The 15,790-nt window shown below is 34.9% G+C and overlaps 1 protein-coding gene across 6 annotated transcripts in view; it reads right to left on the bottom strand.

The window, feature by feature from the left end:
- Positions 1-15,790, bottom strand: part of BLTP1 (bridge-like lipid transfer protein family member 1) — a 217,164-nt gene that overhangs the window by 104,777 nt on the left and 96,597 nt on the right. For all 6 annotated transcript variants that reach the window (XM_047718360.1, XM_047718361.1, XM_047718357.1 and 3 more), the window contains 10 exons: positions 15,128-15,274; positions 14,629-14,756; positions 14,117-14,316; positions 11,154-11,351; positions 9,798-10,009; positions 6,768-6,919; positions 6,163-6,313; positions 5,837-5,989; positions 3,721-3,961; positions 1,068-1,210 (listed from right to left, as the gene is read on the bottom strand). In XM_047718360.1, the coding sequence (XP_047574316.1) occupies positions 1,068-1,210; positions 3,721-3,961; positions 5,837-5,989; positions 6,163-6,313; positions 6,768-6,919; positions 9,798-10,009; positions 11,154-11,351; positions 14,117-14,316; positions 14,629-14,756; positions 15,128-15,274 (1,725 nt within the window). The remainder of the gene's footprint in view (positions 1-1,067; positions 1,211-3,720; positions 3,962-5,836; positions 5,990-6,162; positions 6,314-6,767; positions 6,920-9,797; positions 10,010-11,153; positions 11,352-14,116; positions 14,317-14,628; positions 14,757-15,127; positions 15,275-15,790) is intronic.

The following is a 15,790-nucleotide window of genomic DNA, read 5'->3' as shown; positions in this document are numbered from 1 at the left end:
CTGAGCTGAAGGCAGCGGCTTAACCCACTGAGCCACCCAGGCGTCCCATATTTGTGTATTTCTCTGTGAACTCCCCATTAACTAATTTTCTATTTGTGTTAGTGATTAGAAAAAAGATCTTTATATATGAGGAAATTAGCCCTTTGTCATATGTCTATTTTGTTTATAATAATTATTTTTTCTGTGTAGAAATTTTATATTTTAATATGGCAAAACTGTTAAGTCATTTACCTTATGGGTTCTGAGCATTAATGTAAGTCTATACTGAAACCTTCAAAGAAAGTTAAAATATTGTCTGTCATTTTCATTGCTCAGAAAAGGAAACTAACAAAACATAAATAACCCATGACAACAACAAATAACTTACATGCTTATTATGTGCCAGGTATTGTTTAAGCATTTTTCATGTATTAACAGTTATTTCTTGGCATCCATATTCTAGAAAAAGTTACTATCGTAATCTCCATCTTACAGATAGGGAAACTGACACACAGTATAGTTAAAAATTTGTTCAGTCAAAGAATAAGTGTCAGAGACAGAATTGAAACCAAGGCTGTCTGGCTCCCAAGGTGGTAGTTAACCACCTTGCTATATACATGTCTTACCAAGCACTGGATAAGTTTCTTAAAACAGCTTAATTAAAGTCATAAAATAATTCAATTCAAATTGTTATGTTGCTAATCATGTTCAACTATAAAAATATTACTCAATTATTAAATTAATTCTTGAATATAATGTATTCAATATAAAATACTATTTGAATATTTTTTTTTTTTTAAGATTTTATTTATTTATTTGACAGAGAGAGAGATCACAAGCAGGCAGGGAGGCAGACAGAGAGAGGAGGAAGCAGGCTCTCTGCAGAGCAGAGAGCCCGATGCGGGGCTCGATCCCAGGACGCTGGGATCATGACCTGAGCCGAAGGCAGAGGCTTTAACCCACTGAGCCACCCAGGCGCCCCTACTATTTGAATATTTAAATTTAAATACCTAATATTTGAATTTGAGATATCAGAAATTTAGGTCTTCCCTGGAAGTCTACTCTAACCAGAAACAATAATAATGTACCTTTATTTTTAATGCAGAGTCACTATGGGTATGAGTCTTAGAAAGTTTCCTCATTATCTCAGCTCCAGTTACAGGTCCAGAGCCACCAGGTGGAGGACGGTTGGCTGTTCCTTCTAATAGCATTGTGTGTTCACTGACTGTGGCTGAAACAGTAAAAAAGAATAAGTGGGCTATAGATTATCATTTTCTTGAAATATTAATACGAGTGTTCCTGGTGGTAAATTACACTCAATTTTACATATTCCTTGAGTAAACAAATTAAATTAATTAAATTTCCTTGAAATTATTTGTGGAATCTGCTATATATTTTAATTTTTTTTTTTATTTTCAGCATAACAGTATTCCCTGTTTTTGCACCACACCCAGTGCTCCATGCAATCTGTGCCCTAATACCCACCACCTGGTTCCCCCAACCTCCCACCCCCGCCCCTTCAAAACCCTCAGATTGTTTTTCAGAGTCCATAGTCTCTCATGGTTCACCTCCCCTTACAATTTCCCCCAACTCCCTTCTCCTCTCTAACTCCCCTTGTCCTCCATGCTATTTGTTATGCTCCACAAATAAGTGAAACCATATGATAACTGACTCTCTCGGCTTGACTTATTTCACTCAGCATCATCTCTTCCAGTCCCGTCCATGTTGCTACAAAAGTTGGGTATTCATCCTTTCTGATAGAGGCATAATACTCCATAGTGTATATGGACCACATCTTCCTTATCCATTCGCCTGTTGAAGGGCATCTTGGTTCTTCCACAGTTTGGCGACCGTGGCCATTGCTGCTATAAACATTGGGGTACAGATGGCCCTTCTTTTCACTACATCTGTATCTTTAGGGTAAATACCCAGTAGTCAGTTCCAGGGTCATAGGGAAGTTCTATTTTTAATTTCTTGAGGAATCTCCACACTGTTCTCCAAAGTGGCTGCACCAACTTGCATTCCCACCAACAGTGGAAGAGAGTTCCCCTTTCTCCATATCCCCTCCAACCATATTGTTTCCTGTCTTGCTAATTTTGGCCATTCTAACTGGTGTAAGGTGATATCTCAATGTGGTTTTGATTTGAATCTCCCTGATAGCTAGTGATGATGAACATTTTTTCATGTGTCTGATAGCCATTTGTATGTCTTCATTGGAGAAGTGTCTGTTCATATCTTCTGCCCATTTTTTGATATGATTATCTGTTTTGTGTGCGTTGAGTTCGAGGAGTTCTTTATAGATCCTGGATATCAACCTTTTGTCTGTACTGTCATTTGCAAATATCTTCTCCCATTCTGTGGGTTGCCTCTTTGTTTTCTTGACTGTTTCCTTTGCTGTGCAGAAGCTTTTGATTTTGATGAAGTCCCAAAAGTTTATTTTCGCTTTTGTTTCCTTTGCCTTTGGAGACATATCTTGGAAGAAGCTGCTGTGGCTGATATCGAAGAGATTACTGCCTATGTTCTCCTCTAAGATTCTGATGGATTCCTGTCTCACGCTGAGGTCTTTTATCCATTTCGAGTTTATCTTTGTGTACGGTGTAAGAGAATGGTTGAGTTTCATTCTTCTACATATAGCTGTCCAGTTTTCCCAGCCACCATTTATTGAAGAGACTGTCTTTTTTCCACTGTATATTTTTTCCTGTTTTGTCGAAGATTATTTCACCACAGAGTTGAGGGTCCATATGCTATATTATTTTTTGTCTTTCTTTTACTCTCCCAACCTCAATCTTCTCACTCAGTCTCAAGAAAGAAACAAATAGCTTGTATTTAGTCCCTCCACACCTCAGCCTAAGGGTTTAGAGAGAAAAAACCAACTAAGCTAAAAGTATAGAAATTTCAGATTAACCCAGGAATGTGTAGATGGTTAATTAGAAGGGAGCCAACATGAGGTTTGGTATTACGACACTGAGATCAGGACCTGAACTAAAATCAAGAGTCAGATGCTTAACCAAATGAGCTACCCAGGCACCCTTCCTCATAGCATATTCACTTTAAGTTTTTTTTTTTTTTTAAAGACAATAAAAAAAGCTGGATAATTTTTATATATCAGTGTTCTGAGACCTCTAGTTTTAAGGCTACTGTCCTTTTTCATGGTACTTTCAACTTTTCTAAAATATCATAATTCAATATTATTGAATATTACATGCTGTGATAACAAAAATTTACCTCTGAAAAAGCATTAAAGTGTGCACATATATTTCTGAAATGCACATCTACCATCTGTGTTCTGGCATAGTCATGATGCTGACAGAATTATAGGCTGAATGCATGACTCTAAACACTACATAAATGCAGAATCAACCAGGCACCAGGTAAAATTCAAAGACTTCTTTAAGTGGTGTAGGAAAGATGATGAACAAATATAAATAAGAATTTTATTTTTTTTTCAAATGTGAATTTTAAAAGGAAGTTAACATGCTTCACTCAAATATTCTAGCTATGCAAAAATGTCTGTTATTGTACGGGATAGATTAAAGAAATCTATCGTATTTCATGAAATTAAATGTAAAAACCAAAAGTCAGTATAAAGATTCCAACATTATTATCATTCATTTGGACTAATATAAATCATACTTGTATACTTAAGCCATAACATTTTCAAATTTGGGACACAAACGATCAAAATTATCATATACATATGTTACCAAGGTATAATATTTGACTAAAACATTTACAAATTACCTGCATCAAATTCAAATTCTGCTCCATCAGCACTGGTATCACTTTGAAGACCACCTCCATTGTCCAGCCCAAGTCCGTCTTCATGTTCGTGGTCCACAGCTGATTGAGGTTTCAGTGGCTGAGCTGGTCTGTGTAAGCTAACTCCTTTAAAGGCTGGTGTCACCACAATAAACTTCATCCACTGTCTTGCCAGTGCAACTAAACCTTTCTTTAAAGTTACCAAAGCAGGAAGTCCATCACTCTGTAACAACAATGATGAAATGATGTTACCACTTAAGTGCTTTCCATACATTTATTCATTTAAATTTCATAACCCCCATTTAGAGATGAAGAAACTGGAATTTATGTGTTATAATTTGTCCACAAAAGAGAGTATTTCAAGCTGACAATAGAACTCAATTTCTAAACACAACAGTGCGTCTTTCTGTCATAAACAATGCCGTACCAGGTGACTAAGAGGCTAAACATGGGGTACAAAATTGGAATTCTCCTTAAAGAGTACTAAATCCACTTTACCTTTATTGTTCTAGTGAGGAAATCAAATGTATTTCGAGCTATCCAGGATATTCATTAAACAAAGAGGAAATGAAATTACTCCCTTCAAAGATTAGGTAACCACCACTATTTTTAACATTAGAAGAAATAAATTACTATGGTTAAATGCTGGACACAGATGGATTTTTAACTGTTTTGAAAGTTAAATATATTATCAGTAACAATTACATAATTTAAAATATACTTTATCCCACATGGTAATGATTATAAGAAAGAAAATTTGGTTATTTTTCCAACTGGCACCTTAGTCTAAGAGTAAAATATCCAAATCCCCTCCAACCCCTTTCTTATAATTCCCTGTGTTAAGAGAAATGGCTCTAATTGAAGAGAGCCATTTATTGAACAACAGAAATCACCTCATTTACTTCTGAGGAACATCAGATCTCTTTGCCTGTCCTTTCATTCTTAGACTCAAGTAATGAAAGCCATATTGTGTATTTTCCTCTTACATTAAAAGCTTAATCTCGGCAGAGCATCCACCCATGGGAAATGCCTGCCATTCTGTCTGTTTCAAGGTCTCTCTGCCGATGACTAGACAGGCAAGTTAGCCTTGCACTGTGGACCTCCAGTCTTCATCTCACAGGGTAGGAGTAAAAAGCACTATAGTAGTCTCAGGTCTAAGTACCTTTTTCAAATCTACCATTTACTAGAGATTCTCTCATTGGAGGTTATCAGAAGTTTGACTGGCTATTACATATTGATCCTAATTTGGCTAAACCTTTTGTGCATTTTCTATTGACCAAAAGGTTGGCGAGATGAGAGATCTCAAGTTCTAAGCCCCTAATGATGAGGTGTTACCTTCTATAGTGCTTTTCTAGAGGCAGACATATATTGTATTCATTTTGTGTTATTAAATACTCTCCCCATAACCATTAACTAGCCCTTCTTTTATTAAACATTTCTGTGAAATTTCATGCTGGTCATTCTTGCTTGAAATTCTTTATACCTCTGGCTTCTAAGACATTTTTTCCTGATTTTCCTACCTCTTCCTTTCCCTCCTCAGCATTCTTTGTAGCTCTCTCCACCTTTCTTTCATGTCTCCCCCACCCCTTTAATTTTGGTGTACTTCAGATATCCTTTCTTGACCAGCTTCTCCCTCAACATACTATCATTTCTAGAAGGCTCATCCATAACCACAGCTTCCAACACCTTCATGTTGGCACTTCCCAGATCATTCATCTCAGCGCACTGCTGTCTGTAAGCCCGTATGTTTAACCATATTTCTCCTTTGGACTTCCCAGCTGCATCTCAAACTGTGGGCCAATGAATGGCTCCTCAAAAGGACAGAGGCTTCTTCGTCTTTTTTTTTTTTTTAAAGATTTATTTATTTATGTTAGAGGGAGAGAGACAGACTGGGAGCATGAGCAGTGAGAGGAACAGAGAGGGGGGATGAAAAAATCCCAAGCAGACTCTGCATGGAGCCCAACACAGGGCTTGATCTCACAACCCTGAGATCTTGACCTGAGCCAAAACTAAGAGTAGGATGCTAAGTGACTGGGCCACTCAGGCACCCCAAGAATAGAGGCTTCTTTAAAGCTAACATATGGTTTCAGTAACTCACCATTGTAGCATCATCAATGATGGAGTAATTTGCCTGGTGCAGGTAGTGATGTAGTATATTGCACAGTAAACATGAAGGATTTTCTTGGAGAAAACGGGCAACTTTTGTAAGTCTGTTGTATTTACTTCTTAAGGGAAAATGTACACTTTTATTCTGAAACAAAGCAAAAACAATAGATACAGAGTGATGTATCAAAGACACTGCAAATAGAAGATATCCAGTAATCAAGAACTTGCAGGTCTGTTGTTTTCCAACAATGATGAATAATTAGAGATCATGTTCTATAATAAATTGTATCAGATACCTTGTATTATTGATAGACATACCTCTAATGCTTCTGTCATTATGCATCCCATAACAGCGCAAATTCTCAAGGTGCCCTCAGTTTCTAATTTGTTTAAGGATGATTTGAGTTGATCAATGGGAACAAGCCATGCACCAACAGCTGGAGTTGCAGTGCTTAAAAGATTCAGCTGCCTTTGAAAATTTAAAAAAAAAATTTATAAAAACAACTGTCAAGACTGGTATTTCAAATAATCTTCCATACTTACTATACTTAGTGGCCATTTTACTTAGGCAAAATTACTTTTCATTTTGGCTATCAGATAAATCATAAACATGTAAGTAGAAAATGTGAAGAAAAGATAATAGAAAAGAAGGAAACATATTAAAACCTATTAGACGTGACAGTAAGAAGTTCATGATGGTGTGACATATAATAGTAAAACTAAAGCCCTATGAAAGAAAAAGGGTCAAACAAGATAAGAATAATGTCTACAGAAAACATAAGGTAAGAAAGATGGTAAGAAGGTGGCAACCCTAATGCTATATAGATTAGAAAAATAACTTAAAAATAACTGAAACAGAATTGAAGGTTATTTAAAATGAAAAAAAAATCAAGGAAGAGTACTACATGTTTAAAACTTTTTACCTAGAAAATGCATGTGTAGGAGATCTCACATTGGTGGGAGCTGCAAAACTAAACCAAATTTCCTTGATGGTCAACTTCATGCTACATGAATCTGGAGGTGGAGGCATCAGAGGTAGATCTTTTTTCAAATCATCAGATTCAACTCCTTCATCCTACATAAAATAAAAAACCAAAAACTTCTAATGTATAGCTGCTTAAAACCACTAGTGCAAAGTAAATGTTTAAAGCACAAAATCTTCCCATTGAATCAAGGTCTACAGGTGACACCTTTATATAAAACAGGTAAAATAAACCTTGCTCAGCCTAACCCTGATTCTGAGAAATACCTATAGATCCTTGAAGCTCTATGGAGCAAAGACTGAAAAACCACTGCACTGCAGTAAGCCGTTAAGTCACAGATCCTAGAACCGAATGCTTCTCTTGATCACTTCATTCAATTACATTTGTTTAGGGATGTTTAAGTATTTTTTTTTCCAGATGAAAAAAGTGAGAGAAAGAGGTTTTGGGACTTGTCAAAATTCATACAACTATTAAGGAGAATGAATGATAGAATCAATGTCTTCTACTTCCTACTACAATCTGTTTTCCATTCCATTTTAACAACATATTTCAAATTTCTAAAAACAAATTCCACAAATATACTAGTATAGTCCATGTTCAAATAAATAATACTCTATAATAAAACAGTCTTATTTATCTTGTATGCAGCAATCTGAATCAGTGTTAAGAAGTAGTAATTTTTTAAAATGTATAATCACCACTCTTTAGAATGCAGGGAGGTAAGCATAATATTAAAGAAATAAAAAAGTCTACCACCTGTTATGTCTCTTCATTGTTCTCTAATTCACTTTTAGTTATTACTGGTCAAGATAAAAGACTGACATTTCCTCATGGGACAATTAAAGAATGAAGAATATCCACAAAACAGCTCTGAATCCTAAAACAATGTGAACTATAGGCAATAGTTCACAAAACAATGTGAATTGTAGGCAATTGTTATTTTAAAGTTAGCAGATGCTAAATATAGGTCCACATTCCTTATCTGCAGCTCTAAATCTCATAACATTCTGAGAAATCTAAATATTTTTGTGTAAATGTGGCATCAAAACCTGATCTAAATTTGGTAAGAGGCTATTTATCCCACTTGGGAGTTTTTATGAATGTTGTGCTGCAATAGTATTTAAATATTTCAAGATGGAGTGCTGTCTCAGATTCCACTAGGAGTTTACGTAACATATAAAACACATACCATATTACCTTTCTGTTAAAGGAAAAAAAAATCTGAATTCTCAAATACATCTGTCCTGTGGGTTTCAGATAAGGTTATTAGCTAGGCACTAAGTTTATAAAAGATAAAGAAGACAGTTTTCAGGAACTGAAAATTTTAAAAAGGGAAGGCAGCTTATAAATAATAAGTAACTAATTATAATAGTATGTAAAGCAAAGCAATAATAAAGTTGGATAAGTTGGATTTAGGTTGACTGAATTTTTGGTACTTATGGCATGTGTAAATGAAGATAGCTAACCAATGGGAAAGAGTTAGCATCATCAAATTACGGAGCAGGACTAGAAAATGAAGTGGAGTGGACATACAGAATTAAAAAAAAAAAAAAGGTAGCCAAGAACAACATGGGAAGAATACCCACACTGAAGGACAAAGAACTGAATGAGGACATGGACCAAGAAAAGTCAGAGAACCCAAAGAAAGCAATGTTACAAAATTTAGGGATATTCAGCAAAGAGAGGAGGATCACAGAAATCAAGGAAGACAGCTGAGTTTCTGTCAAGTATTTCAGTGGGCTAGAAGGAGAAGGAAACAACAGCTGGATTCTTCCCAGCTCGTTTGTCCAGTGAGTAACTATTGTATTTTTAAATTTCCTTAATTAAAGTGCTAATCCCTGACCACCACTCAAATGCATCCAAAGACCTCACAAGAAAACTGTGATTAGACTCCTAACTATGGGGTGCCTGCGTGGCTCAGTGGGTTAAAGCCTCTGCTTTCGGCTCTGGTCATGATCTCAGGGTCCTGGGATTGAGCCCTGCATTGGGATCTCTGCTCGGCAGGGAGCCTTCCTCCTCCTCTTTCTCTCCTTGCCTCTCTGCCTACTTGTGATCTCTGTCTGTCAAATAAATTAAAAAAAAAAAACAAACTTAAAAAAGACTCATAAATTATGCAGCAAATCAAAATAAATATTTCAAAAAATAAACTACCAGAAACCTGGGTTTAAGAGGTGATTATGCCAATGAATGGTGGCTATCCATAACATTTCTTAATTAAAAGGTTTTTTTCTCCCTCTTCATTTGGTCTAATTTCCAAATGATCAGAAGTGTATGTACATATGTGTTTAAAAACAACATTTACCAAGTTCTTACTATGTACTAGACACTGAGTTAAGCCTTTCATATGTATTATCTCCTTCAATCTTCACAAGTCTAGGTCAGTATCCTTACAATGCTATTATATACAAAGAAACTTCAAAGAGGAAAAAATCTGCACCCATCAGTTAGTGGTACAACTCTTTTGTAATCTAGAATTTTGAATATTTTTATTATTTCTATTATTAATCATCATGACATTCTACCATATTAAATATAATAAATGAGTTACATATAAGGTATTCTTCAGGACTCTAGCTAAAATGGGTGGATACTAAAAATATTTAGAACTTACATGAAATACTACCAGTGACAAAACTAAGTATTTACATGAATTCTGCTAAAATCCTTGAAACAACATCAAAGCAATGCCTACTTTTCTGAAATTCTATTAATTCAACAAATATTATTAAGTGCCCAATATGAGCAAGGCATTAAACAAGGTACTATGATAGATAAAAATATATCTATGGTACAGTACCTATGCTTCAGAAATTATGTTCTAGTAGTATAATCACCAAAATACATTGACTACAATTTGAGCAAAATTCCAAATACTGAAAGAAGCAAATACACTCCAGAAATTAACTTTGAAATGAGTATATAGTTTTGTTATTTTTTTCAAAGCATTATTATTATTAAAAATTCACCAACTTGTTCATCTGAAACAGAATTTCCATTTAAGTCTGAAGAAGGGCTTATTCGATCACAAGGAAGATTATCATCAGAGACATCAGTATTATAGCCACTGCCAGTTGGAGAATCAGAAGAATTATTGGATGTCAGCACTCCACCTCTTTCTGTGACACTAGCTTTACCCATAATTCCAAAAGTATTATATAAAACAGCACCAGACTGTCTTCCACCTGTAAGAGAGAAGGAACGTATTCATTAAAAACAGTGGGTAGGGGCACCTCGGTGGTTCAGTTGTTAAGAGTCTGCCTTCGGCTCAGGTCATGATCCCAGGGTCCTGGGATCTAGCTTCTCATAAGGCTCCCTGCTCAGTGGGAAGCCTGATTTTTCCTCTACCACTCTGCTTTTGTTCCCTCTCTAGCTGTGTCTCTGTCAAATAAATAAATTAAATCTTTAAAAACAAAATAAAACAAAAAAACAGTGGGTATCTCAATGTTGAATTCTACAGTACCCATAAAGATAAAAAAATAAAAATAAAAATTCATAGGGGTGCCTGGGTGGTTCAGTCGGTTAAGTTTCTGCCTTCAGCTCAGGTCATAATCTTGGGGTTCTAGGATTGAGTCCCAAGTCGGGCTCCCTACTCAGTGGGGAGTCTGCTTCCCCCTCTCCCTCTCCCCACTGCTTGTGCTCTCTCTCTCTAATAAACAAATAAGTAAAATCTTTTAAAAAATTTTTTTAAAATTAAAAATTCATAAAGATCTTTTTTTTCCTCACCAAAACTTTGCCCTTATCTATAAAGGTCATGTAAGGCTGGATTATCAGGTAAAGAGCTGTAGGCATACTTGATTACTATTATATACATGACTAAACCTAAACGTTTATATATAACTTATAACTCAGCCTTACATAGAACTCAGCCTTCCTTTATATTTTACTCAATAATGCAGAAAAAAATTGTATATAACTTTAAGTTATATACCTGTAAGTCAGTCTGTCACTGAATAAAGGATTTACAGTATTTTCATCCTTCCAAACTCTCCTAATAAAAAATTCCAGTTTCCAAAGATGCAAACTGTCAAAAGCTGGGTGGCTCTATATTTTACTCAAAATTTTTATTTCTGAACCACAGATATTTTTGTTCAGGCAGTAATGTTTTGTATGTCTACATGCTCTGTAGATTTGAATCACACACTGAAGGGAAAGTCTCACTTAGAGAATTGGGATGGGACACCCAACCTGGTAAATAATCCCAGGTCCCAACTTTATGCTTAAATATGCAGATTTGGGTTATTCAAAGTCACAATTGTTCAAAACATTTTAGCAATGTGGGACCAATTTGTCCCTCACTTAAGCAGAAATGGAAAAAAAAATGCTTACCTTTTATGGTTAAATTTTCAAGTCCACATTCAAACATTATCCAACCCCATTTTTCTTGGCTGGGACCTATTCGAGTTACATCTGGAACAGCTTGCTGATCAGTTTCATCCACAAAAGTAAACTCATCCAACTCTTCAAGAGTAAATAAAACTTTGGATTTCTCAAAAGGAATAGCAGTGATGGCACAGGTACCAATATCTATTACCAAAAGAGAGCAAAATGACCATCTTTAAAGACAGGTCTGCATTGTTTTAAAAAAAACATTTAGACACCATCTTTGGGGTGATCCGTGGTGGACGTTTTGAGGGTAGCTGACCCATAGCCCTCGCATTCCATACTGCCTCCTGTGGAAGCCTGAGCTGGTCATGTAGCTTTCTCCCTTTGTCTCATAACTATGTCCACTAATGAGAATGCTAATTCACCAGCTGCCTACCTTACCAGATTCAAGAACAAGGGGAAAGACAGTACAGAAATGAGGTGGCATCGAATATGGAGCTGAGGAAAGCTAAGAACGATGACCAGATGCTGAAAAGAAGAAATGTAAGCTTGTTTCCCGATGACGCTACCTCTCCACTGTAGGAGAACCGCAACAACCAGGGCACTGTAAATTGGTCTGTTGATGACACTGTCAAAGGCATAAATAGCAACAATTTGGAAAGCCAGCTCCAGGCTATTCAAGCTGCTAGGAAACTACTTTCTAGGGAAAAACTGCCTCCCATAGACAACATAATCCGGGATGGTCTGATTCCAAAATTTGTGTCCTTCTTGGGCAGAACTGACTGTAGTCCTATTCAGTTTGAATCTGCTTCAGACCCCGAGGAGATTTAAAAAAAAAAAAATTGGGGACAGTGTCTGTCTTAAAAATGTATCTTAATACTGTCAAAAAGAAAGATAAATGAACTAATCAACTTCTGAAATAATGTCTAATGTCCTACAATTTAAAAAGCACCAGAATCACACTGAAATAAAAGGGAGGAAAAAAGATTCCATATTTAAGAAATAATTGCTCAGAGGCAGAATGAATTCATTTCTGAAAGATTATAGGGTACTCTAAAAATCTAAAGTTAAAAAAGCTCCTGAATAATTCGGCTTCATGGTAAATTATTTTTAAATACTTTCCCATCATCTTACAAAATAAAAAATCATTCTAATTAATTACCCAGCTACAAGAAAAACATTAGAAAATAGGGAAATTATAGCTTTTACTAAAGGACTGCTTTATGCTAACACATTTTATGTAATTATAATTCATAAAAGACATTGCCATAATTCCACCACTTACAATATGTGATATGGAAACTAACATCCTGCATGTCTGGCAAAGCCTTGTGTTTTATTTACTTTTTTTCATTTCTTTCTCTGATTACTGCTAATAAATACAGAAAAGCAAAAAAAAAAAAAAAAAAAAGATGAAAAAAATGTAAATTTAGCACCCAGAGATAACTTGTTTACAATCAAACTAAATTTCCTTCTAGCTTTTTAGAGATTATTTTACAAACAAACCAGCTTTGATTCTGATATTTCAAGTAACAGTAAACCAAGATAATTTCCTAATGGCATTAAAAATTCTTCAAAGATATTATTTTAAGCTACATAATACTCAATCATATGAAAATACTATATTTCACATTTATGGTTAGAAAAACTTTCTGATCAGAGAGTAAATATTCAGTTAAATTTTTCTATGCTTTTCTCATTATTTATTTTTTATATCTGCCTTTAATTCCATGAACTTATTCTTATTATGAAATAAGGTGAAGATTAAAGTTAAATTTTATTTAAATTTTTTGATTAAGTAATACACTTGCATAGATCAAAGATAGAAAACGAGTGAAAGGGTATACAATGAAAAGCCTGACACACACCCAAGGACATACTTCCTCTCCCTATAGGTAACAAATGTCATTAGATTATTGAGAATCCGTTCACAAATATCTTCTGAACATGTAAGCAAAGACAACTACATTTTTCCTTGCATTTTTATACAATGTTCGTTCAGTGTACCTTTCAAAATTCTATTTAGTTACTTCTTGCACTCTTGTGCAATTGCAAACTGGTTACCAGTGTAAATTACAGAGCTGCTAAAAGTCTTTTTATATTTCAGCCACCGTATTTTGCACCAGCTTTAGGACGATAGATCTCAGGTAGCCAAGAAAAGTCTCTTTATTTGGAATCCTCAGTCAAATACTTTGCTCTCAAACACAAGGATACTGAAAGAAGATCTGAGAAAGCCACAACAGTTATACAGACCCAGAATACAGACAAGAATCATGGAAACTTCAGAGCCTATAGAAGACAATGAGCAAAGTCAAGGTAATCATTTGTACATTCAGGATTAGTCATCTGTCCCACATGTAGATTTTAGCATAGCAATCGTCTCTAAAAGACTAACTAACTCAATGTTTTCTAGATTGAATCTCCCGACTGTCTGAGATGATTTAAGCTTCTAAATGCACTGAATTACGTCAAAAATATTAAAAGGATATGTGACATCTCTGGTTTTCTTTTTCACCTCACCAGGGACTTTATTTAAGAGGCATAGCCAGATCGATCATTCTAATTGTTACTGTATTTTACAAACTTGACTATCTGCTTTTGATACTGCAATTAATTCTTTTTAATGAAGTTGTGCCAACAGAATGATTTTAAAAAGTAAGAATGACAATAAAGATTCATACTCTCTCTTCTTTAATGAGCAAGCAGATACCATGAAGAAAACAAGAGATACAAGCAATTCCTAATTGGGACCATACCACTTATTTTCCTACCAAAGTTTACCTTTCATTCTCATAGAACATGGTAGTAAATAAACAGCTAAATACCATGTGCTCAATATATACAGAAATACCTTTCTATAAAAATACTCAAATTGTAGCAATATTTGAAAAAAAACCATGTTTCCTTTTGCATTATCCTCTTATATTTTTACAGGTCAAAGAAAAAATATTTGTTGTAGATCCTACCTGTTGTATCAAGACCTCTAAGTTGCCCATGAACTCGATGAATATTTAACTTGGCTGCAATTTCTTTGCCTTTTTCTGCTCCGGCATTTGATCTGAGAGATCCAGATGACTGAGGCTGCATCTTAGTGGCATGGACATACCTATCAAAATTTGATGTTCTACCAGGTTCTGTATTATTTGAAGTCTCTTCAACTACACCTCTTAATAAAAATATAAAAAAGTATGATGGTTAACATTTAAATAATATAGTTCAGTAAAAACATTTAATAAGCAGTTATTTTAAAAAAACTGCACTGTTGTAATTAAGCCATTATTAATAATTTTTTCAGTGTTTACTGAAAAACAGTATGAGTAAAAACTTTTAAAAATAACTTTTGTGATCTATAGTAATACCTGAAATTCCAATACCAATTTTGAATTTAAACATTAGAATTTTCAGAAATGTATTTAAATGGTTATGGCTTACTTTTACAACCAACAAGAAAATTATGGCTCAATAAAATCTTTCTCACCTGTTCATACGAACTTGTGTAGCAATTCTGTCAAAACACAATGCTACTAGAGAAACATGAGTCACACTTTTACTAGGAGCCGTACTTGGAGATTCTTCCACTGAGGCTTGTAACAAACATAAGTTTACCTAACACACAAAATGTCATAAATTTCAGAGATACAAAGTGAAATATTATCACTTAAACATAAGATATACAGGAAAATGAAAAACTACTGTTAAGAATGGTCTATCTATGTGTCTGAGAGTAACGATAAAGCTTATAAACAGACTCATTAAGTAATCATAATTCAATTGTTACTAGATGGATATGGAATATTTTAGTAAATACCACCCAATATTCCATTTACATAAACTATTTGTATTATTAATTTTTATATTAGTTCATCAAAGGAATAAGATACGTATTTTTGATATTATAATCTATTCTACCGCTATTCAGTTTAGTAAATTCAGAAAATTTTTTTCCAGGAAAATTTTTTTAAATATTAAATGATTACCTTTGGTATGCTAACATTAGCCTGAAGACCTTTAATTGTTACATTATCTTGCTTCAATACAAGATTTGTCTGTGCTTGTCCTTGATTAGTCGTTCCTATGGTAGCATGTTCAGTTTTTGTTCCTCTAACATCTTGTTTGGAAGATAGCTAAAGAGATTAAAGTAGAATTGTTATTTCATAGAACTTTCATAATTTCCATAACGTTCACAAGAGCAACTTGCTTATTCACTGTGCTCCCTTATGCCTATCTATGTGCCAGCTGCCATCCCAGTTAGCACCCATACTCTTTTTTTGTTTAAAGATTTTATTTATTTATTTGATAGAAATCACAAGTAGGCGGAGAGGCAGGCAGAGAGAGAGGAGGGGAGCAGGCCCCCCGCTGAGCAGAGAGCCCCATGTGGGGCTCGATCCCAGGACCCCAGGATCATGACCTGAGCCGAAGGCAGAGGCTTAACCCACTGAGCCACCCAGGCGCCCCAGCACCCATACTCTTAAAGTCCAAACTTCAAGTAGCTAGGAAAAATACTGGCAGCTTCAGGGCTGAGAGAAGTTATATAAGATAAAGTGAAACCAATCTACAGAGAAACAGAAAAAAAATGGCAATAAGTATTATTTTAGAATCACAAAAATGTATTTATTTGATAGTATATTTTGGATTTGATA

The sequence above is a fragment of the Lutra lutra genome, chromosome 2, assembly GCF_902655055.1.
Source record: "Lutra lutra chromosome 2, mLutLut1.2, whole genome shotgun sequence".
Taxonomy (NCBI): Eukaryota; Metazoa; Chordata; class Mammalia; order Carnivora; family Mustelidae; genus Lutra; species Lutra lutra.
The sequence above is the reverse complement of the archived record's forward strand: the minus strand, read 5'-3'. Positions and strand labels throughout refer to the sequence as shown.